Genomic DNA, 27942 nt, shown 5'->3' on the forward strand with positions numbered 1-27942 from the left:
GATCAAATCTGACAATTCAAATAACTTGATTGCCAAGGAGAATGTGTATTTGTAATTTAATGGTTAGTAATTTGTGTGAAAGCAATTAGACGTATGTTGTTAATATATGCATAAAAACAACTCCAGAGTCTATCCTGTTAATATTACACAACATTGTAAAGGAGTCTGTAAGCTTTATATTTATTTTTTCCCCCCTACCTCTAGACTACAAGTATATAGGCAGATAACTCTACCCTGTTTTGGAGAGAAGACTATTTGTGGTGGAGTCTTGAGTTTATAGCTTTTCTATTCATCTGTTATTTAAAAGAAAATTGCCAAGGCTTCAGTGTAGAAATAAAATAGTTTCTGATACTTTCCTCAGAGTGTAGCATAAAAACACCAAGGGTAGGTTATTTTTTCTTTCCTGTTTTGGTACTTGAGAAGAAAAGAATAATGTAGAAGTGAATGAGTACTTCAAGTAATACTGAACATTTTAAAGATTAATGAGAATTCAAGATCAATTCAAAATAGGTTTTGAAGGAGCAAATGGAGTGTTCCCCAAGTATTCTGTATGGCAGGTCTTGCTAGTGTCACAATAAATATGTCTGTAAAATGGATCTACGTCTGCAAATAATCTTCTAACCTTAGTCTGCTGTGAGGCTGAACAACTGAAACACGTTGGCAAGGCTGTAAGAGCAGGTTGTTGAAGCTAATACTGATAAACAAGAACAAAAATTCAAGTTTTATTGGAAATACAGAACAGAAATGAGTGATAGGAAAAAAATAGAATGGTTTACATTCAGCTTGATATTAGTACTGGTCACAGAAATAGGAGGTGGAAATCCTCCCTCCTGAAGCCCTTCTCACTTCATGTTTTGATTAACTTGCTGTGAATGGGGAAAGTAAATAAAACACATCGGATAACTTGGTGCCTGCATGAAGCATTCAGAAGGTACCACTTGTCTACTTTGGTTTGCTCACAAAGTATTAAGAGTGTTAATTAGCATTACTGATGATAATTAGTTTCAAAAATATATACAACATTTTCATGTAAAATTAATTGTGTGGTAGTGGGTGGGTCTTAGAATGTTTACATGTGTATATATTACAAAAATGTGCTTATATTTGTGTATACACATTTTTGGTGATATTTACTGATCCTGTTAATATTGGAAAGAGCTTGTTTTAGTAGCAATGATTTGTGATAAGATCACAGGCTGCTGCTTATGTAACATTATTACACTTATGGCTGTGTTTTTTCTATCATAGGCATTTATCACAAGAGGCATGAGAGAATTGATGGTTTTAATTTTTTTTCCTAATAGAAATTTGGCTTGACATTGGAATGTATTTTTACATGCTTTGAAGTTGCTTTTTACGTTTTGCTAAAAACCTGGGAACATCAGAGTCTTATGACTTGTGTGGAAAAATGAGAACCAAGTATTGCTGCCAGACTTTGTTTTGTTCTCAGTTAAGACAATGGAATTTCCTTCTTGTTTCACCAAATAACTTAAAATGGAAAATATTGGGGATTGCTGGTTTTCTTGGGTAATAGGTTCAGGGCAAAAATACATGTTCAGAATTAAGTGGGCATCAATTCCCCATAGCACAAGCACTAACAAATCGAGGCTTAGCTAAATAAGATAAATAAAATTAATACAAAATATCTTGTAAAATCAGTATTCTAGATGTAGTGATACATCATCATGCATTTGATGCTTAACTATTTCTACAAATTAGGAATCTATACTAGCTTCAAAATTAGTACAAAGTTGACGTGGTAATAGTAACTAGCACACCTTTGGCATTCATTTGTCGGGAGGCTTTACACCTGTGGTAGGTATTTGAGGGGAGAAAGTGGATGTCAGAAGTGTTTAATTGTGGAATTAAAAACATTGTGCTCTTTATCAATGATGTCCTGTTTTAGATGAACTGACTGTCAAGGCCTGCACATGTCAATTTGTGTTTTTAATATGCTGTACAGGTTAAAGTAGTTGAGTGAAATGCTTGAAGTTAATTCTGATTTCAGATTAATGATAGAATCAACTTTTCTTTTTAATTTAAAAATTTGATTTGGTTTTCCCCTAATGATCAGAAGTATTGTTGTACAAGGGTAATTCTGTTTCTTTGCACTGAAATCTAGGTGAAATCATACTTATTTACAGGTAAACACATGAATTCAGCTTTGCTCTTAACTATATTGTCACATTTCCTGTCAAGAGAAGCTGTGGAACCAAGGGCTGGTCTACATCATTAGTTAATAACTAAGATATTTGAGTCTATTATGCTGTACTTAGATTGTTGTTTTAAAATGGGAAGCTGGTCTTGCAAAAACAGCTCTTGTGAGAACAGCTCAGCAAAACAGATGTATTTCACTTAAAAATACCTTGTGTAAAAATAAAACACATGTGATTTTTCAAAGCAAAATAGTAGAAGGAAATCTAAAACATCTTTGGAAAGTTCCAGTTGCTATGTTGCTTGGTGTACTAAACCTGAATAGGAGTTACTCTCATTTACCACAAATCAAGTTTTAAAGGGAATGTTAATGAATTTAAGCTTTGAGAAGTTCTATTTCTAAACATAACTTTCTCCCATATGCACCTTCATCCAATACACCTTTGAAGGTCAACTGAAAAGATTGCATTTCAGATTAAAAGAGTGGAACTGGAATTCAGAAGTATTTTTCCTCTTTGGCTTGCTCAAAGAATGTCTTGCATTTATCTGAAAGTAAAACGTGGTGATTGTTCTGAGTGCTGGTAAAGAATGAGAACAAGCACTTTTGTGTGATTTTACCTAAAGAGTGTGTGGTGAAATAAAAAATGAGATGATGTGTGTGCATATATATATATATATATATTTTTACACTTTCATTAACAGAAAAGATTCTGAAAGCATGAGGGATGCTGTAACTACTAAAGTGACTGGTTTGAAATGGTTATTTCAGAGGAGAATGTTTCAACATAGCAGAAGGTCCTGGGTATGCGGGGAAAAGAGCATTAGTAAGGAGAGGATATGAACTTGTAAACAGAGGAAGTGATCCTCGTTACCATGCCTGGCTTTGGCATGTGGAATGACACGAGCAGTGCTAGTAGTAGGTCCCCACGGGCAGCATCCTCAGGCAGGAGAAGGCATTGACGTGCTTTGCCAGGACGATGGGATTGCCCTCCATCCTTATCTCATCCATCCGGGTGCGGATGTAGCGCGTGTTGTTGGACTTGCAGAACGTGTCATCCGTGATGGTGGTGATGTTGTTGTACTGCAAACCAAAATGTTTTGATAAAGAAATGTGTACATGCATATGTTCAGTGCATTGTTGATAAAAGATTAGAGCTTCATTTTGCCGTTTCCTATGCCTGATGTACAGAAAGCAATAATAAATCCTTGCGTGGGAATTAGCAACTTCTGGGTGGTTGTGGCCATACACATTAGAGGTAAATTGTTTTATTCAGAGGTGCATTGGAAAACTGTAGTGGGAACTGTTTTAGAACAGAACAAGTTTGATTGGAAGTGTGTAACTACTGAGGCTTTTCCTAAGAGGATGTTAAGGGAATCCTTTGGGAATACCTGAAGGTGAAGAATGCGCAGACTCTCCGGTAAGTTCAGGGGAACAGATTCCAGTGCGTTGTGTCCTAAGTAGAGGTAGGCCAAATTTGTGAGCTTCTGTTAAACAGAAAGAGAGGTTACTAATGCTGCTATTACTTGAGCTTAAGTAACTCATGCCTGTTACAAGACATCAGTAATTTTTTCTGATCATGTAGCCTGTAAACTGATGTATGAAAACCCATTCTTTGGCTGTAGATGTTGAATTCTGTTACATCAAGAAATTGATAGAACAGACCTTCTATGTTTGGGAAATTTCAGTGTCAGCATGTTGGTCATAAAACTTGAGACCACTATAAAGTACTATAGGCATATATTTGTATTTCTGTGGTCCTCAAAACTGCTCTTGAGCCATCAGTTTTTGAATATTTTTTCTTCACATGTAGGAGAGGAAGGATGTAGGTGAGGTATTTGATAGAAAATTCTTTTCTACATGAAGGACATGAGAGAGTGAGTGCACAAATGACTGATATTCCAGAGTGCCTTAAAAGCAAAGGAAAAGCTGGAAAGCTGCATCATCATAGTTTGTTTCTTAGGTTACAAAAAAGACAGAAAAACAATTTGGTGGCAGACTGAATAGTCTGGTTAGTAATTTTGTTTACTTTGGCTACTGAAATTATTAGGTTTTTCCTTACCTTGAAAGCATTTGCTTTGATTCCTCTGCTCTTGATTCTGTTTTGGTTTGCATTAAATGTTGTTAGTTTGGGAGGTAGAACAGGAAGTTTTACAAGTCGATTTTCAGCAAGAGAAAGTTCTTCCAACAGCAGAAGCTTTGAAAAGGCTCCATCTTCTATTTCTTCTATCCTATTTCCACTAAAATCGATTCTTCTCAAGGTAGCTTTACACAAAAGAAATTAAAATCTAAGTATTGACTTTATAATTCCATGGCACATGAAATGTGTATGGCTGTATCTGCTAAATGTTATATCCAAATTGTGATGTACAAATGCAAATACTATTAAAATATGTAAGATTGACATTTGGATTTTTCCTGGTCTTAAATTGGGGGTGGGGGGAAAAAGGGGAATACTCTGGATCCTTCTTTTTGTCTTACAGATGACATGATTTCAGATACTCATAGAATTTGTCATGCTGTAGAGTGAGATAGCTGGGAGATCTGTCCCTGGAGCGTTTGAAGGAAAAATAATGCCTGGTCATTTAAGACTGGCTGGGATGCAGAGTTCAATTTCATTTTTAGTAATCTGCTCTTTCCTTGATTGTTTGGGAGTATTAAGATGTTTACAGGGTCCAAAATGTGCTGCCATTTTGCCTTGCCAGTTCCTGTTCTCAAACAGAAATGGAAGTGGGGGTGTCACTTACTAATGTCGGCGAAGTCTGAGGCTGCAATCCTTTTGATCTTGTTGAAGCGAGCGTAAAGATAAGCGGTTTCCTTGGGCAGGGGGGGCACGGCCTCGATGTCGATCTCCTCGCAGTACACGGAGCCGCTCAGGCACACGCACAGCAAACACGTGGGCAGGTCTGCCAGCAAGGGGGGTTGAGCACACACTCACAGCTTACTCAACTCACTTAAGCTTGGTTATTCCAAGTAGAGGGTTTTTTCTAGTATCTTTTAAGATTTCCCATTGTTAGGTTTTAAAAAAATTCTGTTCGCATCAGGTTCTGGAAGGATTTAATGTTCTCAAGTGTTTGTGGTTTTTTTATTCTTTTTATTCCCTGTGTGTAATCTCTGTTCTTACCTGAGCATGTGAAATGCTATTAATCAACTTTTGAATTCAGTTTACATCTTTAGTTGGCTAAGAGTATGGTGAATATGACAACTGCAAGTCTGTGACCAAGTTAAATATCACATTTGGAATCATTCTTTAGAGAACAGAAACCCACAAGGAGAAACACTTGGCAGTGCACATGTTTGGTACTATAATTGCATTGGAGCACTTCTGGCAGGTCACACATTATTCTATGTTTTTCATAGCTACTATTTTGTTTAAATCTTTTGATTAAAAACTCCAGCAATTATGTTTATATATTTTATATATATATATGTGTATTTATAGAATCGTAGAATGCTTTAGGTTGGAAGGGACATTAAAGATCATCTCGTTCTGACCCCCTGCCACAGACAAGGACACCTTCCAGTAGATCAGGTTGCTCAGAGCCCTGTGGGCAATATCTATCAGTTTTATACTGAGATTTTTACACCTGTTGTTTTAAGTAGAGAGAGAAACTTTTTGTAATGTAGTTTGAGACCATTGTGCCTTATCCTGTTCCTCATGGACAATAGTAAAGTATCAGTAACTTCTGCTTTGCCCTAATCTTTTATGCCAGCCATATTCAAACACATATAATGAATGTGGCTGTGACTCCAGTTTCGCTGTGTCTTGTACTGTGTTTTCTGTATTTTGAGAGTTTCGGTTAGCTTCCACCCTGGCGTGTCCGCAGTGCAGACAGCAGGGTCATTCCATGGGGTAGTTGTCACTACATAGTGAAACAGGATCTTCTACAGTGAGGAGGTACAGAAGCAGCTGCTCAATACTGGGAAGCCAACCCAGTACATGTAACAGTAATTCTTTTTCTTAGGGGCACTGCAGAGAACAGAATGAAGATTTTGAGGTTTAGCTTTGTGAATATCATCATTTTTAGGTTTCAGAGTTCTGCCCCATTTGGTTGTTTTTCATATGTTTGTGGAAAATGTTTGTCAAACACTGTTAAAAAGGCAATAGTGTTTATGCTTGTTTGTCTAGAAGCTGTGATGTTCTTGGAGACTTGCTCAGGTTTTGATGGGGGCTTGTTGACAGGTGCTGTTTGGCAGTAATTAACCTTGAATTAGCACTTTGGTGTAGATTGACAGTCCACTGCTCTTGCTGAATCATCAGTTATTTTTGGAAGTTTAGATCACACAAAATAAGTGTGTCCTTTTCTCACTGCTCTGTTTGGCAGAGAAACTTTGTCCTTTTCATGTGTAGAGAGCACTGGGGCTTGTTAGGAGAAACCTGGATAATGTACCCAGAGCCTGTAGGAAACTTTGGCAGGTGAAGAATGTTCCTGATGTATTTTAAATATTGACCTTGCTGATAATTAGATGTAAACTTTGAGAATAGCCAATTCTTCAAATAAATCTATTGAATTACTTCAAACACATCATATTTCATCATCACTTGGTTGAACTGTGGAACTTACTGGGGGGTGTGTTTTGTTTTTCTTACTTGCCCTGCCTAACTTATTTAACTTGGGTACATCTCAATGGCAAATATGACTGGGTAAGTCTGTGGAGATTCTTACAAGCTGTGCTTTGTGTATTCAGAGTTTACCTGAGGATCCTTTAAATTTTTCAGCCTGCTCCATCAGAAGTTAGAAGGTTTTCCACAGGAGATATAAAAGACATTCATAAATGAAAAGATTAATTCTATAGCCTTCGCCATCCTTTGCACATTAGATTTGCATATGAAAATATATTCTTTTGGATATTTTAGGCATGACAATATTCATATTAGTTAACTTACTTGTGTCCTTTGTTGGTGGGACGTCGAGTTGGCTGTCATCACTTTGCAGTATTAGGGAAGTGTCAAGAGAAACGTTTTTTCCATCCTTTGTGAGAGAGCAAATGTTATTTTAAAACACAAATTGCAACAACATTACAAGGATCTGAAATAACATCTTTTAAAAGTGAGCTTCCTATAACATATGTCCTTATGGCACTTAATTTTTAAAATGCTCTTACAGGTTGGATGACTTACGTGGTGTTTTATCCCTTTTACACATGAACTAGTCACTTTGAAAGGCAAGAAGGGAAGATGCTGCTAGTGCTCTTTAGAAAACTCGAGTTCTTTAGGAAAGGACAGTAGACACAAAATAGAAAATATAGTCTACATGGTGGGAAGGAATATATAAGTGGCAGGTGTTCACAAACAGTAGAGTTTTGAAGATCAAGATTTTGCATATCAGGCAAAATTCAGTAGGATTCCTGTGAGTATAAGTTGTATTTTGTTCTTGTTTTACTCAAATAATCTCAGTAAAATGGCTGAGATACCCTTGCATTTAAAGCCCTTCAGAATTCCTCCTGGAGATAGTCATTGCATCTTTTCAATTGCAGGACAACTTAGTTTATAAACGCATTCCTTGCAAGTATTGGCTGAAATTGAGTAATTTGTTCTCATGAACTGCATGTAAGTCTGTTTTAAGGTGTGGGCTGCTAACAGAAAGGGCCTCTTGTGATGTGACGAACAGTAGTCAGGTTTTCACTGGATGCTGGGGGAATTTTAGAGAATTACCTATTTAATTTACAGAATTCCTGTATTTACAGTATAGATCCAGTGGCTTATAGTTGGTTTTGGATTACATCATTCATTTGGTTGGGGTTTTTTTGTGGGTTTTTTTTTTTTTTTTTTTTTTTTTTTTTTTTTTTTATGGGGAATATTTGTAGGACAGAACAAGACAATATGTTTTTGGTGTGTGTGGCTATTGGAAACACATGCAGGGAGGAACATTATGAGATGTGGAAGATGTTTTGCTTTAAACATGGTTAAGGATCAGGCCCTGGCAGGAGCAAAGTGCTCTGTTGGAGAGCTGCTTGCACAGTGGGAGTGCTGACAAATGAACCCCATTTCATTTTTTTTAATCCCCCAGCTCTCCCCTCCTTCAGGGACACAGGTAGTTCACCTGCAAGTGCAGTGTGCAAGTTAGAGCTTTCAAGCTATTTCTGATACTGTGTTTTATTTGGTATTTAGTTGCTTACGCATACTTTACTGTGGGAATTTTTGTATTCTGCAAAACAAAGCCCTCAGGCTTGACATAAAGCCTGAGAAACAAATATCTTGGCCAGCTTCTGTCATTTTGACCCCTTTTTAGCCTGTGAATCATCCATCCCTTGGCTCTTTCCTGCGTCTGTCTCTCCAGGCTCTGGCTCTTGTTTGGGCTAGGTTGGTTTGCCCTAGTGAAGTTTTGGGTTCTCAGGATGCTGGCAGCAGTTTGGCTGTGCTGAATGGAGGGAAGCTGGGGGTGTCAGCTCAACAGCTACACTCCAGCGAACAGCAAATCTCACAGAAGCTTTCTGCAGAAGGATTTAGCTCACATAGATAGGTTGGTTAGGCACATGAAGACGTGGACCTTGAGGAATGTGTGCCAGTAGAGGCTTCTGAGTGCATGGACTGGTAATGGAACAACTGCACTTGTATGGCTGCAGCTGGTTTGGCTCCTGAGGGACATTTAACAACATCTGCTGACACAGCTTATCTGTCCCAGATGAAGATTTCTAGCACAGTCTCCTACTTGAGCCATCAAAGAGTCTGCATGGGACTTCTTAGCAGAATGCAAAGTATCACTAATCTCTGCCAGTGGGAAATGTCACAAAAAATTGAATCTGGTAATTTGCAGAATACCATAAAATCCCTAAAATTTAAAAAAAAAAATTGCTAATCAGCAAATCCCTAACCATGGAGCATCAGTGCAGAAGATTGATTGGATTATAACCACAAGTTTGTGACTTGCATATGTAAGGAATGCACTGAAGGAGTACTGGCCTACTCACGTACTTAATTTCCACTTGCCTCTTGCACTTCACTGCCCAGACAGAATTACCCATACAAAGCCACGTTAACACTTCACATCTAAATACTTTAACCATCTTCAAATTTCTTCAAAATATTTTGTTCATCTTACAACACAAAGGTCTGTAAAGCTGGTAGTTTATATTCAATGAAATTAGTTAGTCCAGATATGAGACAGCATCTAATTGGGTGGTTCTGTTCTCTTGTGGAAATTAAGATTTTGTGTTTTAAATTGCTCAAATTTTATTCAAGGCTGTGGTTTCAATTAATCATAGTAATACATTTCTTCTGATGGTTTTAGTAAAAGTCTTTTTTTCTAACTGTGGGTTCAAGCATACAGTAAGGAGTTAAATTTGTATGCAAGATAGATTTCTGACTGGGCATGCTTGAGGAAACGTTTGGCAAGCATTTCAGTTCCAGTTAACACTTGGAATATTCGGGGAGTAAAATTTGCAATAAATGAATAGAAGATCTGTTTGTGCACCCCATGATTTCAGCTGGGAGCACTGGCACTTGTGGCGACGTAGTTGTTGCACATAAGGAACTCATTTATTATTTTGCAATGAAAACATGTCAATGGAGAACTGACCTGATGGAAATGACGACTGACTACATTCCTTGAATTATCCTAAGCAGAACTGTTGGCCTTCGGAAGACCTCCAGCTTATAGCACTGCCAGGAGGACTTTCATTTGTCTGTGGCACATCTGTTGGCACATTTCCATGTAGGTATACTCCTTGTTGTTCCTTTACTGAAACAGCAGCAATCTACTGCAAACAATTCATTAATGGGTGTCATCTGATGCTGTGCCTAGCTGGTTAAAGTTAACAGGTTTAGTATTTTTAAAAAACTTGCTTCTGAGTAGATAGTCACTGATTAGTTACAAGTCATTTATATAGTGCCTTTCTCATGGGTTTATGAACACGTTACTTCCTCACTGTGGCAGATGTCAGATTTAAAAATACCTTAGACATTTTTTTGATATAAATATGTAGCTGTTTGTTTTAGTCGTGCAGTGGAAAGCTGTAATTTTATAGGAGAATTGGGAAAATATTAAAAAGGTATGCAAAAGTGATTTTTCTATATTTGGGTTGCAAATTTTTACTTCTATCTTTTGCTGTTTTATTTTTCTTGCTTAACAGACTGTTATTGTAACAAGTAAAGTTAATGAAAACCTCCTTGAGTTTTTCATACTGGGCTGTTACCACTTGGTTTGGATCTGTGGTATTTTCCTTGGCAACTACTCTTGGGACAATCACTGCTGGTTTTTCTCCCTGATCAGTGTTGTATCTCCTTCTCTTGATGTGTACTGGTTAGGTCTGAATGGAGGTGTGAGGTTTGTAACTGTCCCTGGCAGCTGAGGCTGTGGCACTTCACTTAATTCTCCCCTGGCTTTGTCTCTTCTGCTTTTGTATTGAAATTCAGAGGCAGGAATGTGGAGCACCCAACAAAAACATTTTGTTTGGAGATGCTGGTGAGCTCACTGAGACGTAAGGGATATTTTCTTTATTAAGACCCTCAAAGTGTTAATAGTGTAGGTGACTCCTGCAGCCCTGGACATTCTATTGAAGTTTGGGACTGCTGAACTGTTGAGCTGTAAAAAAATTCAAACCACCCACCCCTGAGAAACTGAGGTGAGAAACTTGATAGTTTGGCAAGTCGAAAGAGAAACTGTGGTTTATACTGGCAGGTTATGCTCAATAAAAAGAGGGGTTCCAGTTATTACTTTGATACTAAAAAAAAAAAAACCAAAAAACAACAAAATCACCTTCTTTGTTTTTAAGCAAACTTACTGAGTTAATACAATATTGTTCAAACTGTTGAGCTAGTAATGAATATAATACCCTATTCTCAAAACTCTTACAATTGTAGGCACGTAAGTACAGCAGAGTTAAAATGATGCTTTAGCCTTATTTGTGCAAGCCTGCCTTCTGTGGCTTACTCACTGTAGCAAGGGTAATATTTTTGTGGTTTTAGTTTGAGTGGCTTTCCCTATGTCTGAACTCATTGTATGTTTTCCTGTTATTTTAAGACTCTTCCATAAAACTCACATACATGCACATAACACCTTTTTCATATAATGCTCAGCAGTTAAAAATATTAAAATGAAAATATAAGTAAAATACCTTTCTTATATCCTTGGATTGCATTTCATAATCTTGTTGGATCAGGCTTCCCATGGAAACATCTGTTTCATAGTCATAAAACTGGAGTGATTCTTGCTGTAGAGGTGGTGCTGGATTTACCAAAGGTACAAACACAAACAAAAAAAAAGTAGCCTGCAAAGTCTCCATTCTTGCCCAGAACAGTGTATGTAGCTTTCAGTGAGCTGGTGAAGATCTGCTTGTGCCTGGACTCTGGAGAACACTTTCTTTGGGACTGGAAATGAAAATGCAATCCGTCAAAACAATATTTAAAGCCTAGAGGACTTGTTGGCAGTGGTTTCTAACGCATAAGGAACATGGAACAACTTTTAACTCTTGATATCCTTTAATTAGACTCTATAAAATCTGTTCTTAACATGAGAAGAAACTGGGAAATAATAAACATTTTCCAACTAATAAGGAAAATATCTTAATTGCATTTGTTTGTTTCCCAGTTTATTTTTGTTAAAAGCAAGAGGATTTTGTAAATATGAAATATTTAGCATGTATGTAGATGAACGAATTAAAATATGTGAGGTTCAAGTACATTTTTTATTGTCAAAATAAGGATTTTCAAACCTAAATGCTCTATAAGAATAGCCTCTCATTGTCTTTTACTTTATATTTGAGGCTAAACAAGAGAGGATAACTTAGTACCCTCAGACTATTGCACAGGTTGTGCACTTTTCAGGCAGGAAAGGGGGAAGAGGCTGCAAACATAATCTTTGAAACATTGCAAATATGCATGCACTATTTTAAAAAATAAATGTTTGCACAGCATTTTTCTCCTCTTTACTCTAGTTTTATTTAACTTCTAGGTTAATATACCTTTAGGAAAAAAGTCCACCTACCTTTTTAGCAGATTCCAAGCTCTTCAGTGAAAAACCAGATATCCTTATCTATAGTTACTCTTTTGTCAATGTACTTTAGGTTCAAGTTATGAATTAGATCCAAACTGTTGAAATGAATACTCTCTCAGTTTGACAGTCTGAAGAGTGCTTTCCATGGGGCAAAAATGCTTTGCCAGAATTCTCTCCCCAGGGTGAGAGGTAATATCCTGGAGCAGGGGGTTGTACTTTGCATAACATTGGCAAATGCTAAGCCTGTGTAGCTCATCCTACTTTTGGTGTTCCTTGTTAAAATGGCAGCTTTCTGCTTTGTGGTGATTTGCTCTTTATAATTGCTAGGGTTTTTTCTCTAAATCAAGAATTAATTGTGCAAACTGGAGGTCTCCAATAAGGCATGTGTTATCCATTTTCTGAAATGCTTCAGCCTGGAGACAAAGCAGCTGCTTTCTGAGACAGAGGTAGAGCCAAAACATACGTCTGTTGTATTAGTCACATTTTGTGAATAGTAAAATGTTTTATTGCAAGTTGTGTACTCTTAGAGAGGTTTCACCTACCTATGAAATGGAAACTTTTCAGTCTGGAGAGTTCTGGAAAAATATTCTTTGGGACTTCTGGTGTTTGTGTTGAGATTTTTAGACAATCAATGTCTGAATGCCTCATTAATTGACTTATGAGACATTTTATTGAAAAATTGGTTTCACAATAAATACTTGCTTTGAATAAAGCTGTGTTTCAGTTCTATCGGTAACTCAGTAAATGCTGTCAAGGTGTAGAATTTCCATCTGAACTATGAGCAGCAGTTTTCTGGATTTGTAATGCGTTTCTTCCTCCCCCATCCTTTTCCTCATCATGAATTTTTGGCAGTCAGCACAAATGGGAGACAGATGACCAACTTTGAAAGTTTATAGAGTAGCTTTCTCAAGTCTTTAAAAAATATGTAGCAATAAAATCTAGTGGGAATATATCCAGACTTACATTTCTCCTTTATTGTCATACCTTTTTTTTTTTTTTTTTTTTTTTTTTCCTAGAGCAATATTGGTGATAAGCTGTGGACCTTTTGGTTAAGTTTTCTTTTAAGTGCTGTCTTGTTTAGCAGCCAAATGTCTGTAGTAAATCTGCAGAGTGACTACAGCCAGTTGCTCTCTGAAGTATTTTTGTGTTTGTAATACTACCAGTTTCTGAACTCGTTTGGATTTTATAAAAAGGTTTGTAGTTTACTTCATATGCAAATTTAACAGTGTGGTAGTTTGGACTTGAAGCTTGCTCTAGGATAATGCTGTGATGATATAATGGAGATGTGAAGGGAAGAGGCTCAGTAATAATAGAAACTGGGCCCCAAATCCCATTGGATGCTATTCTGCTGGAATAATAAGGACACCAGGAGCTTGGAAGAGGTTAAGTTGTAGTGTCAGTACCATCTTACCATCCCCCGGGCTTCATGCATGTCTGGGAAGTAATGACACGGCTCTGCTTTGTATTTACCCTTTCCAGCTGCCACCCCTCTGCCAAACATCCAGGTTAACATTTCCTCTGTCTCTGGGGCATCCAAATGTTTCCAATGCTTGAATGTAATCAAAAGATAACTATTCTAAGGGAAGAAAAGTAGTAAGTATTGAAGCTGAAAGCAAGATTGGAAATATTAAATATATTTATTATAGTCTTATGATAATTTATTTTGTAAGTACTGAAATCCTGGATTTCACAGCTACATACATAGAATGTCTTAGGAATAGCTTTGTCTTTTCCTTACATATGACAACTTCAAAAAAACGAGGGAAAACTACTAGATAAATGAAGCTTTGAAAATTTAGGAAGTCTTCAAGGAAACTCTTGTTTGCTTTGATCTGCAAGAGGAGAAGAGGCTCTGGCTTTTTAGACAACTTCAGGAACAGCTTCTGCACAAAACATTGTGAAAAGTCTGTGTTCATCAGGGTCACAAGATTTTGGTCGTGTGCTTATCATGGAAATGTTATCACGTGTAGTCACTGCAATAAAGGCACTTCTCAGAAACTCATGAATACTTCCTTACAAATACATTCAAAGAGTGAGATGTTAAGTAGTTCATTTGGCATGAGATCATCAAGGAGTAGCTTACAGTGCCAAATAAAGTAGTAGTCTTGTCCCATAGTTTGTCTGCATTGTCATGAAAGAAGAAAATACATCAGCAAATAATGTCAGATAAAACCAGTTTTTATCTGAACATGTACCAGATGCTCAGATCAGCACAGGGATGGGGGTGGTATGAGTGGCTGCAGACAAGGAACAGGAATATTGCTTTATTCCTGCTCAGAGTGACTAGAAATAACCACAAAATCATGTGAGATGAAATATGTGGTTCATATGCACTGGCAGTAGGGGAGCTCACAGGAAATACCCTGGCAAGCAGGGAGTGCTTTCTAGGCACTGTTAGTGCTTGGAAATTGGATGTGTAAGTGTCTGTTGCTTGGACTCTGGTTACAAGGATTGATGTACTTGGAAGGTGCTTTCTTCTCTGGAAACCTAAGCCTGCTGTGTTGTTAACTCACTGAGCTCCAGTTTTTGAAGAGGGCCTTAATAATGTGTTCATGGTGTGTTTTCTGATTTCCCCATGGTATCTCATTTGCACTGACTGATTTCCCCACAAAATACTTTCACCTGGAGTGTTAGGCATTTAAAAACATTATGTTTCCTAATTTTGTTGACATGATATGGTGGCTTAAATTTGAACAGTAGTCACATTTCCCTATAATTTTGTAAGGATATAAAGTGTAGCTGAAAGTGTAAATGAACCACAAGCCTTCTTTTCTTGTAGTGGATAGAACCCAAGCCAGTCTGATGGGAGTGGATTCTAGTCTCTGGATTCTGCTTTCAGAAAAACTTAACTTTAGGGGAAAAGGCTTGCGTACAGAGTAGGTGTAAAATTTGTTCTCCAAGGCTCCCTTCTGTCACGTTAGACAATGAAGAATAAAGAGCTTTTAGGAGAGAAAAAATTAGAAGTTGGATGGGTATGGATGGCAGAGATAGGAAAAACATAGGAGAGCAAGACAGAAATGAGGGTAACTATCCAAACTATACATGTTGCTGACTAAATCTTCAGTATCTGGGAAATAATGAAAGTATTTAGTGCTGTTTATATGTCAATACAGAGGGGATAGACATTCCTCTGTGCAAGACTGGTTGGAAATGACTTCTCCAAGGTGCCTGTAGGAATTACATGGAAGCAGGGCCTGGCACTGCCTGTATAAAGACTTAGGGTTGTGCAATGGGAGGCAGAACTCTGGAAAAAGAAAAATGGGGAGGAGAAAACATAGGGCCTTATCTCTGGGGTTATGGGGTTTAGTAAGGCTATGAGGCAGCACTATGAGCAGTCCCATAAAGTTGCCATCAAGATACTCCTTGTGAAATAAACCAAAGCTGAGATTCTTTTTAATAACTCAGGTTGTTCTATATTTAGACAAAGAAAGTGTATTTTGCAGCTGCTTAAAGACCTTGGCTTTCATCTTGTATCATAGTCCCTAAAGGATGATATTGGCAACTTCTGTCGTTTCTGAGTTTTACTGTTTATAAGTGTTCTTGGAAAAAAGTACTATGGATTATTGCTCAGCTGACCTGTGCTTATGGTGGATGCTGGGAATCACTTACACAAAATGCTCAAAAGTCAGTGTCTTCTCTTGGCCAGAAATTTGTGTGGGACAGAATGAGATGAGGACAAATTAGGAAAACTTTTAAAGATTGCTGGGCTCAGTGTTGGATTTTCTTTTGTGTGTGATATTTCTACTTCATGTGGAAGGTAACATGGTAGAGGTTCCTTGGCATAGCTCTTGTGTGGAGTGTGATTTAAACACTTCACAATGTTGACCAGCTGTTCTGGATTGGAGCCATTATAACAGAAAAGGTTTTATAGAGGAAAAGACGGTTCTTGTACCAGCCTGATAACATGTACAGAATAATCTGCAAGCAGTGAGAGATAGATTTACTGTTAAAGAGGGCAAAATCATTAAGTGATGTTAAAACTGAACTTAGTGGTTCTATTTTTATTTTCTTCTTTTGTAACCTAAAAGAAATAATTTTTTGGAACAGTTCTCTACACAAGTTTTATTTTCTAAAACACAGGCCTTTTCTGCCTGATGTTTGTGTGGGATTCTACTTTCTAAAACTACTTATATCTCTTTGCTGCTGCATACGTGTGTGATATGAAAGTACTCAGACTCCTTCATTCCCTTCTGCTTTTTGTTGAGGTCCTGATATAGGGTGTAAAAATAGTTTTAAGGCAGTTTAATGCCAGTGATGATGATGGGGTAGCATTTATTCTGGGAACTAAAGGTATCCCAGAGGGGAGGAGGGAGCAATCTCCTGGTTTGGGGACTGAACGTGGTGCTATAGAAGAGTCCTTGTGTAAAGTAAAGTATATTCCAACTCAGCATCCTTGAGGGATGGAGGAGGGTTCAGAGGTGGTATTTAATGTAAAATAAACATCATCATGTCCTAGAGAGAAAACGTAGAACCTTCCTCAAGATTCAGAATCACTAAAAAAGTACCTGAGATGAAATAGTTGTGCGTAAACATCTCCAGTATTTTTATGAAAAGTTGCAACTATTTCTAAAGCTCCGTAAATTAGATGATTTTAGGTCACTCTTAGGGCCACCAGCTGCAAACTGGAGACAGCTGAAAAATGATCTAGTGATTGTATGAACATCCTTCCATATGTTTCCGATTTATAATTGGAATTTTTTAAGTCTGAAGACATTACCTTTATTTCTTGCATTTCTGAAAAAGAAAAACTCCTTTTATCAGTTAGTGTGTTAGAAATTAATAAAGCACATTGTAAAAATCATGCACAATATTAAACAGAAATCAAACTCTGGTTACCAAATACAAATGATAACCAGAGAAACAGTGCTGTCCATTTACCCAGACCCCTCTGTCGAACACATGTTCTCTTGAACTTTGCTATGTGACATCAGTTATATCCTGAAACAAAAGCCAACCTACTGCAGTTTATTACAGTTTCTTAGAATTCCTTCCAGAATTGGCATTACTTCCTTATGACAGTATCACCATTTGTTGAGAGCTGTTACTATGTCCACAGGGACATTTGAGTCAGGGCTCCAGGAATCATTGGCCTTATCCATTTTTACTTTGGTGTTCCAGGCATCTATTCCTCGGGTTGTTCACAGCATCTGCTTTTACTCTCTGTGTTCATGGCTCATCTTCACATTTATCTGTTTTCCTTGTGTTTTACTTTTAGATTAGGGGAAGGTTGATTATTTTTTTTTCCCCCTTCTTTCTCTGTAGATGATGAATTGATGCAATGAATTACAAGACTGTGTTATTATTTATTTTCCTTTTAAATTAATTAGGTTGTTAGAAATACAAATTTTGGGCAAAATAGTTAAAAACATTAAAAATGTTCGTATTTGTGGAATTCCATAAATTGCAATAGTGTATACACAAGTTGGCTTATAGCTGAATAGTTCATACTCTTGCATCAGTACTGGAAAATGATTGTGAAATCTCTTCTGTGTATATTTTTTTGATTGCAAATATAGTATGTTCCCCTTTCCTGCTTTTTAGGTAGGAAATGCCTGTGATTATTGCTCTCAATGATCAGGCTGTGAAACAAAGAAGGAAATGGATTCCTATTTTAAAAGTGGAATGTGAATATGTTAAACTAAGTCAGAAAATGTGAACTGTAAAACATCTGTGTTCTATAAAGGAGTTTCTGTCCTTATCCACCGACCTTTTATTATCAGAGTACTGAAGCAAAGTGTGAAAAATATTTATCAGAAAAGGCAAAATATATTCCTACTTTTTTGAGGCTAAAGGGAGAAATGTATACAGTTGGATTGAACTATTGTTATTTCTCTTTCTTTTGATTTTTTTATAACCTTGTGGGGCTGGCGCTTTACCTGAATTGCTCATGGAGATGCCGAATTCCAGATCAAGCTTTGTTTCTGTATTTTCTGACTGCGCTGTAAACAAACTCATTATGCTGTTTGATTGTTAGGTTTTGCCATTAAATAAATAGCATGCTTAGTTCTTAGTTTATGAATCTATTTCCTGCTTTAGAAATACAGTATAATCTGAAAGTAAATACCAGAGCAAACATGAAGCAAGTATGTTTTGACACTATATCAAGGTAGTAGCAGTGAGGAGCAGTACCAGCACGTTACCATGGTTCAGGACAGGGAGAACATAGAACTGGGTGTGGAATTAATAATAAAGATTAGTGTACAGTATCCTGTCTCCAGCAGTGCCCATAAGCCGATGTTTTGGGAAGACTGAGAATAGGACAATCACGTATGATCCTTTTCTCTATCCTGTCTTCAAGTGTTCTTCCATTCTCCAGCTATTTTCAGCTCAGCACTTTCTACTGTATTTCATTTAGCAGCCTTTAATGGATCTCTTCCAAGGAACACAATTACTGTTCCAGCCTTTTCTCGACACTGTGTCTAAAAACGCTGCTGCTACCACTGTGTCCTTAGGTACACGGGACACGTGAGCTTCATGTGATGGCTCCTTCCCTTCTACTGGAGCAGTCGATCCCCAGACCCTTGCTGACGATGCAGCTCATAATTTTGTGGGCATCTTCTGTATCCCTCCTCAGCCATCTCTTTGCTGAGCTGCTGAGTCCTAGTGCATTCCATGTTGATATAGAAACCATTCCTTACCTTTGGTGACCTTGCTCTAATTCTTTTCCAATCATGCCCCATGTAATTACACCAGCTACCTGAGGCTTTGGAAATCAATACTGTGTTTAGTGTCTGGCTGAGCCACAGATTTATAGCGGTGTCTTGATGTCTCTTGTTTTCCATTTGTCTCTAGTTACTCTCTCCATTTGAGTTTCCTTTTTATGACTCCTGGGCACTGAGCCAGTGTTTTCATTGAACACCTATTGCTGCTGAAGCACTTCTGAGTCTTGCTCCTGAGTGATGTTGGTGAGGTCATCCTTGGTTAGTTTTAATGTGAAACGAAGATCATCATTTCCTTGGACATCACTTCTCGTTGAACAGTGATGAGCTCCATTGGCTGTCTTACCATCCTAAGGTCCTTGTGCAGCCATTCTTCAGTGTCACTTAGCAATCATTGTTGGCATCTCACTTCACAGCCTGGTTTGCCTATCTCTTGCTAGCATTTTAAATGGAATAAATTCCAGCACAGGCCCTTTGCAAAGCTCCCACCAGTGGGATCCCCTCCACAGTAAGAATTGACCATTTATTCTTAGGCTGTTTCTTACATTCTATTTTATTTTTGTTCATGCTGTTGTCTCCTAATCTGTGGCAGCTTAATTTCCTTAAAAGCCCTTAGAAATTTTTGTAGGCTATTTGGACCAGGATCTCCCTTTTTCACATACTTCATGATTCCCTCAGAGAACTCCAAGATATTTGCAAAGCAAAAACATCATGACTTTTACAGAAGGCATGCCCAGTGTTACCAGAGCAAATTGCACTCAGCTAGATATCCATTAATCCAGTACTTTATTATAAATTCTCATTTCTCTAAGGCTACCAAGTCTTTAGTTCCCTGTCCACTGTAAAAGCCTTTCTGGAATAAGTGTCCTATTTGCTACAGGTGATACGATAATATTAATTGAAAGAAAAGTATTTATAATAGCTCTGTTTGTAATACAAATTTCATGTTCCACCTCAATGAGTCAAGTGTAGTAAGACAGCTCTGAAGTTTTCAATAATTTCCAGTTTGACTTCGAGAAACGTATATAACGTCAATATCTTGACTTCTACTTTAAAACTAAAGCTGTTTTGTTTCATAAATGTTTGTAAAAAGCAGAAAGTTTGTTATAAAAGATGTAATATTCATACTGTAGCTGGATAGTGTTCTTTTACTTTTAAAGCTGAGCAAGCCTTTCAAAAAAGCCTCTATTTTAGATTTGCATTTTGTGCACCAGTCACTTAAAATCTGAAATAGTTGAAAGGTTCCCTAAGGTTAATATACTACATGTATATATTAATAAAGCTATAAAGTCATAGATATATCTAAATTCTGTATATACTGTACATAAATGATACTGAGTACTTAAAAGAAGAAAAGAACACATGCATGTTTGTTCCTTATTCATAAACCCAGAAATGTTTCAGGGTGATAAATGTTAATAATTTTTTTTGTAAAAAGAAGATGACAAATTCTGTAGTGCTGTGAATTTGTGGGGTGACCATAAAATATTTTGCTATGAATACTGTATCTGTTCAGAATGCAGGTAAGAAAAAGGGGAAGGAGAGAGGAACAGATTTCTCGTGTTACTTGGCTGAAGATCCACAACTTAATAACGACAGAATAAATTTTGTACCCATAAATTCTTACAACTAGCTGTCCTTAAAGACTATATATATTCTTAAAGTTTATATTCATAACTTTGCAATAAATCTTTCTCTTAAAAAGGTCATTAAGTATTTTCATTTTCTTAATATTTCAGTTGATACATCAGAAACCATAAATATGAAGATGGGCTTAAAAAATAACTGAAATTCTAAGAGAAAAAATGAAACCTGCCTAACTTCTCAAATTCTAATAGAAATCAGATTACATTGTACTTTAAGTGTAGGACAACTAAAAAGACTACATAAAATTATGCGAAGTTGATAATATGATGTATGGGTTTATTACTTGAAAACATTTCATTTTGCTGTTGAAACTGAGGATTTTTTTTTTCCCTCTCAGCTAGTAAAGCTCTATCAGGGAAAAAGTGCTGAAAATAAAGAAGTGATTAAAAAAAGCAATGAAGTGCTCTATAGTGTTATCTTCCCCTGTAGTTATCTGGATGTGTTTCTAGGCATAAGATATAACAACAATTTGCATAGTTTAAAGTTTTCTTCAGGTTACTTAAAGCAATGTTGATTCTACTTTGAAGCAGAATACAGGTGGTTGGTATTAGCTGTGCAGGGGGAGAGTCTGAATTAATAGTTAAAAAAACCTGCAGTGCTTCTCTTTGCTCCTGTTCTACTTGATGAATAATTCTAAATGAAAAGATTACATTACATTTCTACGTGTCTTCTAAAATAACATGGACTGAAGCACAGGGAAAATATAAATGCTAATGGTTCAGTTGTGTTAGTGCACATGCTTTTTCCCTAGGTCCCAGCAGCTTGGTGAAAGATTGTTTATTGCCTGTGTTAGTAGTAAGAAGCTGAAATCTCATTTGAAAGATTGTGATAGTTAAAGGACAGCCAAAGAAGTGAATGTTGTAATACAGCTTGTCAGGACACTTGAAACATAGTATGGGGAAGGTTTGAATCTCCTTATTTGTGATGTCCTTGTCCAGTTAGAAATTGGAAGAAGTAGTATTTGTATTTCTGGGAGACGTGGAGGAACCTTGTGGAAGTATTTTGTAATCTTACTCTCTTGTCCTTTTCTCTGCTGTGTCTCTTTGCTTCTGCTGTCAGCAGTAGGATGTAGAGCTGAATGGATTTTTGGCCTTAATCACTCGTTCCTATTGAATATGGCACTGATTTGTATCTTAGTCATTTTGCAGCTGGGTCACTTTAGAACACAGAAGCTTTTCAGGTCAATTTTCTTTGGCTTCAGCTGCTCACCCAAAAGTGAGCCCATCATCAACCCAGGTTATGTGTCAGGCTTTTATCTAATGCTCGTGTGAGTGCTGTTTGTTCCTAGTATTGTTTTTTACTACACCAATAATAGGACTTTTACCTACTTTAAAATCCTGTCTCCAGTTTACAGGTGTGTCTTGAATACCCCAAACTGTCCAGTTGTTCTAGGATAGATATGAATAACCCATGCTAATGAAAAGTTTCCATATACACTTATTACCAATGATTACTTTAGTGATAGTAAGGATGAAAATAGCTGTCTTCTTCTTCATGATCTTCTTCGGTTTCTTGATTGAGTGTTTCGTGATTGTCTTCTGCTTCCTGGAATTCCTCTGGTGTTAGAAACCGCCGAAACACCGGTGTTCTGAGCTGAGATGGCCTGTTGACAGTGACATTTTGCTCTCCATAATAAATGGTTCTGATGAGAGGGAAGCAGAAGAAGGCGTAGGTGCTAATGGGGCTCGTGAGCTTGTTCTGGTCCACCCGTATGTAGGTTAACTGATTGATGTTCAGTGGGTCCAGAGTTGGACACATCACAGTAACATTGATGTCTGTAAGAGTGAAAAATATTAATTAAAATGCAGAAAGTGGTTATGTTTTAGACCTATTGCAAAAGTGAAACTTATGTTTTCAAATTTAAAATGGAAAATATTTTTGTGTTGCACAGTAATATAACCCTTCTCTGTGTTTCAAATCAGCTTTGTAAATGACAATCATACCAGTTTGGGGGCTTGCAAAATATAAGGTTGTGGGGTAAAGAATTTGTAATTATTGTTTTATGTTAATGAAATATTTTTGTATTTCTTTTTCTCTGAATGTTTTTATCAGTTGCCAAAATCAGAAGTAATTTTCAAAAAGATTTTAGCTGTTACATGAAAAACTGGCATTAACTTCTACAAAAAGTTGGCAGTTAGAGATAAACTTCAAAAATTAAATCTTCTCTAATTTCAAATTGGTCTCAAATGACTGAGGATGTGTTTATATTGCATTCTGAAGACTATAGGATGATATTCTCCTCACACTCCTCCCACAACTAATGCCAAAGTCCACTAAGTTTATTGCTTTTTATGAAATTTAACCATCAACCTACTTTCAATTTCATTGTCTTCAATGTACAAATGCTGCAAACTTCTCGGAATATAGAACACTTGTTTCAATTTGTTATGTCCAAGGTTAAGTTCTAGAAGGTTGGGTAGATTAAAGGTGTTGCGTGGAATGTTCTGCAGGTTATTGTGGGACATTCTTAGAGCAATGATTTGGGGAAGTCTTTTGAAATAGTTTTCTGGGATATGTGATATGGAGTTATTTTCAAGAGAAAGATGCCGAAGAGATGATGGCAGGTCAGGAGGCATTGTATGTAATCTGTTGTTGCATAAATTGAGCTGCATTAAATTTTTCATGTTTGAAAAGGGCTTTTCTTTGAATACTGAGTCATCAAGTAAGTTATTGCAAAGGTCAAGCACGGTCATGTTAGGCAGTCCTTCCAATGCGTTTCCAGGTAACCGGGAAATTCTATTGAAACCAAGGAGGAGTCTCTCTAGAGAGCTGGGCAGTGGGAATGGAAATTCTTCTAATTCATTATGCTGTAAATGCAGTTGCACTAAGTTTGAAAGTTTGGCAAAAACACCATGGTCAATCATATGGAATTTAATTTTGTTGTAGCTGAGGTTAATTTCCCTTAGGAAGGTAACATTAGTGAATGGTCCTGTAGGCACAGCTTCAATGTCATTGTTTTGCAGATAAAGTTGTTGGACATGACTGGGGATGTTTGGTATTGTCTTGAGTTTCCGGTGATCACAGTACATGGATAAGGGAAAAGCTGGTGGACAGAAGCATTCTTTGGCACACTCAGCTGGGAAAGGAAAATGAGGAACTTCAACTTGGGTGTTTGGGTTAAAAGAATATGGAAGTTGATGATCCGGCTCCCCACCATATTCATCCTCAAAATCATAGTCTTCATATTGACAAACGACCAAAGCAGCCCGGAGGAGGTAAAGGATCAATAGCTGGCTCAGAATCCCCATATTTAAATCTGTATGTTGTGACCTGTTGATGAGAAGAAACATTAAGTTTTAGATAGATATAAAATAAATAACACAACAGTTTTAAGAAGCAGCAAGATATAATGAAGTAAGTAGAATAATGCCTTTTTTTGGCAACACTGTCTGTGACATTACTAGCAAACCCAAGTTTTGACCTGTACCTTCAATGTAAAAAACATGAACAAATTTACTGTCCTTGAAGTAAACAGAGGGTATCTGGTCTGACTTCAAACGAGGAACAGCTTTCTACCTGTGCTGTGCTTGATATTGAAGGATACCATGACAGGATTGTTTCTATAAAGAGAACATTGAAATAGATTACTTGGAATTATTGTATATTATGTAAAATAGAAATTTATGTGGCTTTGCAAATTGTGTGTTCTGTGGCATTTTATGTAGTCTTCTTCTGCCTCTGTAATCATATGTTCTTTATAGATGAGAAGTAATTTGCCTTCCAAGTACCCTTCTGAGGTGAAATCTTGATGCTGTGAAAGGCAAATCATTTCACAAGTCAAATTTCTGATGGTCAAAGCCAGTCTAACATTTTAGAGCATGTTATGCAGTCAAAGGAACCCTGTTATTTGGCAGAATGAGAGTACTGAATCATGTCAAGCTGTTAAACAGCAATGAGTCAAAATGTTACATTGCAGGTCAAACCACAGAAATCATGGAAAAAATAAAGATATTTTGCTCATATAGTACAAGAACCCTGAAGCAGAGAGAGAAGAACAGATTTTCTCAGTTTTTTTCATATATGTTTTGTACCCAAGGGACTCCTTGTTTCCTTGTTAATCTCAATATTTGTTTACTGAGCACTGTCAGTATTAAAGGAGATGAGACAAGTGGTCATTTCTGATATTCCTTGTGGTGATTATCTAATGCATGATGTATTCTATGAACTGAACAAGAGAGAATTCTGAGAAGAGAAGTAGTAACACACTCTTGGAATTTAATGCATCCCTGTGTGTGCCAGTGGCTGGGTGTCACCATGTGGCATTGCCTAACCTGCACATCCAACTTGGTGTTTGAATGTAGTCAAGTGTCATAACTGATGAAAACCTTAAAACCAGTTTTGAGGGGAGTCAGGAAGTCCACTCCAGGTAGGTCCTTAGCAAAGCCAGGGACTCCATATCCCTGCAGCATTGTGGGATGTCTGAACTAATGAAGCAATTAGCAGAGAGAGGCAGAGCAGCCTTGCACTGAGCATAAATGCACTGCACTCGTAAACTGTGCTGGGTTGAGAAGCAATTGTGCTTCAGGAGGAATTCACTGGGTTTCACATTTCAGGCAGTGTATATCAGAATATCTTCTAATCAGTCCTGTTGGTGTCTGTATATCTAAAATCTGTTTCTAACTCCTGCGACTGCCTTCTGGTTTTGTGGAACAGATCCCAATCTGTCCCCCTTGCCTATTTCATGCTCTTCATTTCCTTTTATTCCTCCCTCTTCAGTTTCAGTCCAGAACTTGAGCTTAACCTTCTAGTTCTATTCTCTCAGCACTTCTGCTCCATGTCACAAAATTTCCAATTAATATTTTTTGTTCTCAGTGCCACAATTGTCCTTAGAAACCAGGAGGAACAACTCACAAAAGTGTGCTTGGTTTGAGCAATCAGGCCTTTATGGGAGCGATCTACTTGCCACGTAGACAATGTGAAGAGAACTCCCATCATGTCAGACAAAATGATAAATAAGAAGTACTATGTACCAAGGCCTCCCATAGGTTTTATGGAGAGAGAGGAACTGGTTTTGGGGAGACCTTTTGATCTGTTGGCTGTAGCTGAGTATCTTACTGATAGAATGGTACCCGTCCTGCCGGGCTTGCAGGTCATGTCTTAAAGCACTGAGTCACTGACACCTCTTCATGAAATATTTCTAAGAACTTAACTAGCTTTAAAGCAATCATGTCAGGTGAAACCTGATAACAGGAGGTGCAGGTCAGATGCACACAATATGATAAAACACATAACTACAAAGTTGAAAAAAAAAAAAGTAGGAAATCTTAAAAGCTTGATTGTCTACCATCTGCAATGAACTCAGAGCTCAGTAACCGTATTTGTAAGCAGTTTACTAGCTGAAAGCTAAATGTTATATAACATGCATGAATCAGTCTTCACTGAAAAAATAACAATCAGTTAATTTTATTCCTGCTTACCAAGAAAACTTACTCTTTGGAAGTCTGAGAAGTTCAAGTTGTAGAGGGCAGCAAGTTCTTGTGCTCGTGAAATCATCTGAGACATAGCCTACCCCAGCTGGAGGAACAAAAGGTCTGTCTAAGCCATATTTTGTGGTAAGGCGCCTTGTGGGAAGGCAACACAAAATAATAGCCTTGGCCCCTCTTCTGATTTGCCAGTAAAATTTAAAAAAAACTGCTTTGTGCCACATCATCACTTGCTGTAGATGCTGTGTCATAAGGCTGTGAAGCAATTTCTCCTTTTGTTAAAATCGCTTCAATGTAATTGGCAGGATTCTTTCAGTGTTACCAACTCCCATTTAAAAAAAGATAAGTCTTCAAAAATTATTACAGAGGTTATTAGTTCATAGTGCGGGTTCAGCTGCAGTGATTCAGTTCTGCAAAGGGTTTGTCCTCTGAGGATGAAGTTAAGAAACAGCAAAAAAAAATTAACCTTACCAAAATCAAGGGGGAAGCATGTGCTATAGAAAAGTTCTTAAAAACATTTTCCTTATTTTTTCCCCTCATGATGTCTGTGTCCTGTCTTCTTCCTGCAAAGGAGTTGTGCTATACAGTGCTGTTGGTGTGGTAAAGTTCAGCATTCACAGTAACTTTCCAACATCTTCTTTGCTAAGTTGTATAGAGAGAGCATAAATCTTGTGAAGAGGGTAAATATGACATGAAACATAAACTATTTTACTCAAGAAAAAGATTTATCTTAGGTTTTAAGAGGAATTAAAGAAAGAAGGTACAGTTATCTGCCTTTGCTGCTGTATGATACTTAAATAACTGTTACATATGCAAAAGATGGAGAAAATGGACAATTTTTTTTTGTGTGAAGTGGTTTAAGTATATGATTTATCCAAAGCATTCAATTATGCTTTTGGTTTGGTAAAAAGAATTACATTGTTTCAAAATCTGTTCACAAGGAAGAATCTGGTTCTGAAAAATTCTTTTTAAAAAGTGTCTTAGAAGTATCATAATTGTTTTGAAAATGTAGTAAGCTTATTTCTTTTGTCTTTGAGCTTCATGAAGCAGATGATTTGCTTGACCTTTTCAAGTTTCTTTCTTTCTTCTGAGGACAAGAACATGTTTAAGAAGATAAATCATATGTAATTCTAACATTTGGGATATAAAGAAAAGCACCAGCAGTCATGACCAAAATGATATTGCAGGAGTTGGCAATACTGGAACTAAACCAAAGCAGTCATGTATTTATGTAGAGAATACAAGGGAGAGTTTGAAAGAGAGAAATGAAAACTCCATAATCCTTGATTAATAATACCACAAATAGTTGAATAGCTACATTGTACCACTAAATCAAAACCAGTAATTTTTTTTTTTTTTTTTTTTAGGAATTAATAGAATACATGCACAATGAGAGATGAAAAAAGCCCCAGCAAGTTTGTTAGGACCAGTTACTAAAATGTTACTGGCTGCTGCAAAGTTGGGGTATTTTTTAAGCACAAGACAAAGAACATGTTGCATATTTTGGAAGCTTTGTTCTAATAACAGTTGTAAGCAAAACATGCATAAAACTATTTATCTAAAGATAAAAATTAGAGTTCCAGTTTCATACCTGATTTTTTTTATTGTTTTCTATTACTGATTGTGTCCCAAAGTCTCTTAAGCTCTTAGGAGACCTAAAATTTCATGGTGCATTTAAAAATCCATGATGGCAGGACAGAAGAGTCTGTCCTTTGAAAAGTTGTGGTAAAGCTCTTGATTTGAAGCATATTGAGCTGCAGAAGCTGATGCAGCTCTAGCCATGGAATACATTAAGACTCAGTTCCTGTTTTGTTGCAAGAGCTGTTTTGGAGACAAACAAGTCTATACTTTGTGATCTTCGTCAAGTTGTGTGGTTTGATCCTCATTTTCATTTGTGGTGTGGCAGGAATTCCCTTACAAGGCAGATAATGAGGGGATTAAATTTAGCATCTTTCATGTAAGACTTCTTGTTTCAAAGGCTGTGAAAATTTACTGAATTTTCAGCATGTTTTGTTTTTCAGTTTTAAGAATGCTTTGGGAGGACTTATTTTTAATGTTGATTTGTGAATTTTTTTTCATAATTATGCGGATGTGATGCAAAGTGGGAGGTATGTCAAGCTGGAAAT

At 37.0% G+C, this 27942-nt stretch overlaps 3 protein-coding genes across 5 annotated transcripts in view; 1 reads left to right on the top strand and 2 right to left on the bottom strand.

The window, feature by feature from the left end:
- The window catches only part of LOC121659714 (centromere protein P), a 113174-nt gene that overhangs the window by 12598 nt on the left and 72634 nt on the right, over positions 1–27942 (top strand). The gene's annotated exons all lie outside the window — the stretch shown is intronic.
- OGN (osteoglycin) lies at positions 701–12357 on the bottom strand. The gene is made up of 7 exons (XM_042018117.1): positions 12079–12357; positions 11210–11462; positions 7041–7125; positions 4900–5058; positions 4215–4417; positions 3544–3639; positions 701–3235 (listed from the first exon to the last, which is right to left on the bottom strand). Exons 2-7 carry the CDS (start codon positions 11375–11377, stop codon positions 3065–3067), a joined length of 882 nt encoding a protein of 293 aa, XP_041874051.1. The 5' UTR covers positions 11378–11462; positions 12079–12357; the 3' UTR covers positions 701–3064.
- On the bottom strand, positions 18092–27535 carry OMD (osteomodulin). 3 transcript variants are annotated; one of them, XM_042018079.1, is made up of 3 exons: positions 27408–27535; positions 22708–23663; positions 18092–22168 (listed from the first exon to the last, which is right to left on the bottom strand). In XM_042018079.1, the coding sequence occupies exons 2-3, from the start codon at positions 23639–23641 to the stop codon at positions 21849–21851; spliced, it is 1254 nt and encodes a 417-aa protein (XP_041874013.1). In that variant the 5' UTR covers positions 23642–23663; positions 27408–27535; the 3' UTR covers positions 18092–21848. The 3 variants fall into 3 exon arrangements, with proteins under 3 accessions (XP_041874013.1, XP_041873996.1, XP_041874005.1); XM_042018062.1 differs by lacking the exon at positions 27408–27535 and adding an exon at positions 25811–26055; XM_042018071.1 differs by lacking the exon at positions 27408–27535 and adding an exon at positions 25824–25909.

This window comes from Corvus kubaryi, unplaced genomic scaffold (assembly GCF_017639235.1).
Source record: "Corvus kubaryi isolate FWS band 111438036 unplaced genomic scaffold, C.kubaryi_AGA036_p1.0 124, whole genome shotgun sequence".
Lineage (NCBI taxonomy): Eukaryota > Metazoa > Chordata > Aves > Passeriformes > Corvidae > Corvus > Corvus kubaryi.

Coding starts and splice junctions, on each gene's coding strand:
- OGN (XM_042018117.1), bottom strand. CDS start 11,377: ATGGAGACTTTGCAGGCTACTTTTTTTTTGTTTGTGTTTGTACCTTTG. Junction 3,640..4,214: donor TCAAAGCAAATGCTTTCAAG/GTAAGGAAAAAC, acceptor TCTGTTTAACAG/AAGCTCACAAATTTGGCCTA. Junction 3,236..3,543: donor TGCGCATTCTTCACCTTCAG/GTATTCCCAAAG, acceptor TTTGGTTTGCAG/TACAACAACATCACCACCAT.
- OMD (XM_042018062.1), bottom strand. CDS start 26,043: ATGATGTGGCACAAAGCAGTTTTTTTTAAATTTTACTGGCAAATCAGA. Junction 23,664..25,810: donor CCAAAGAGTAAGTTTTCTTG/GTAAGCAGGAAT, acceptor TCTCATCAACAG/GTCACAACATACAGATTTAA. Junction 22,169..22,707: donor TGAAGACAATGAAATTGAAA/GTAGGTTGATGG, acceptor TCACTCTTACAG/ACATCAATGTTACTGTGATG.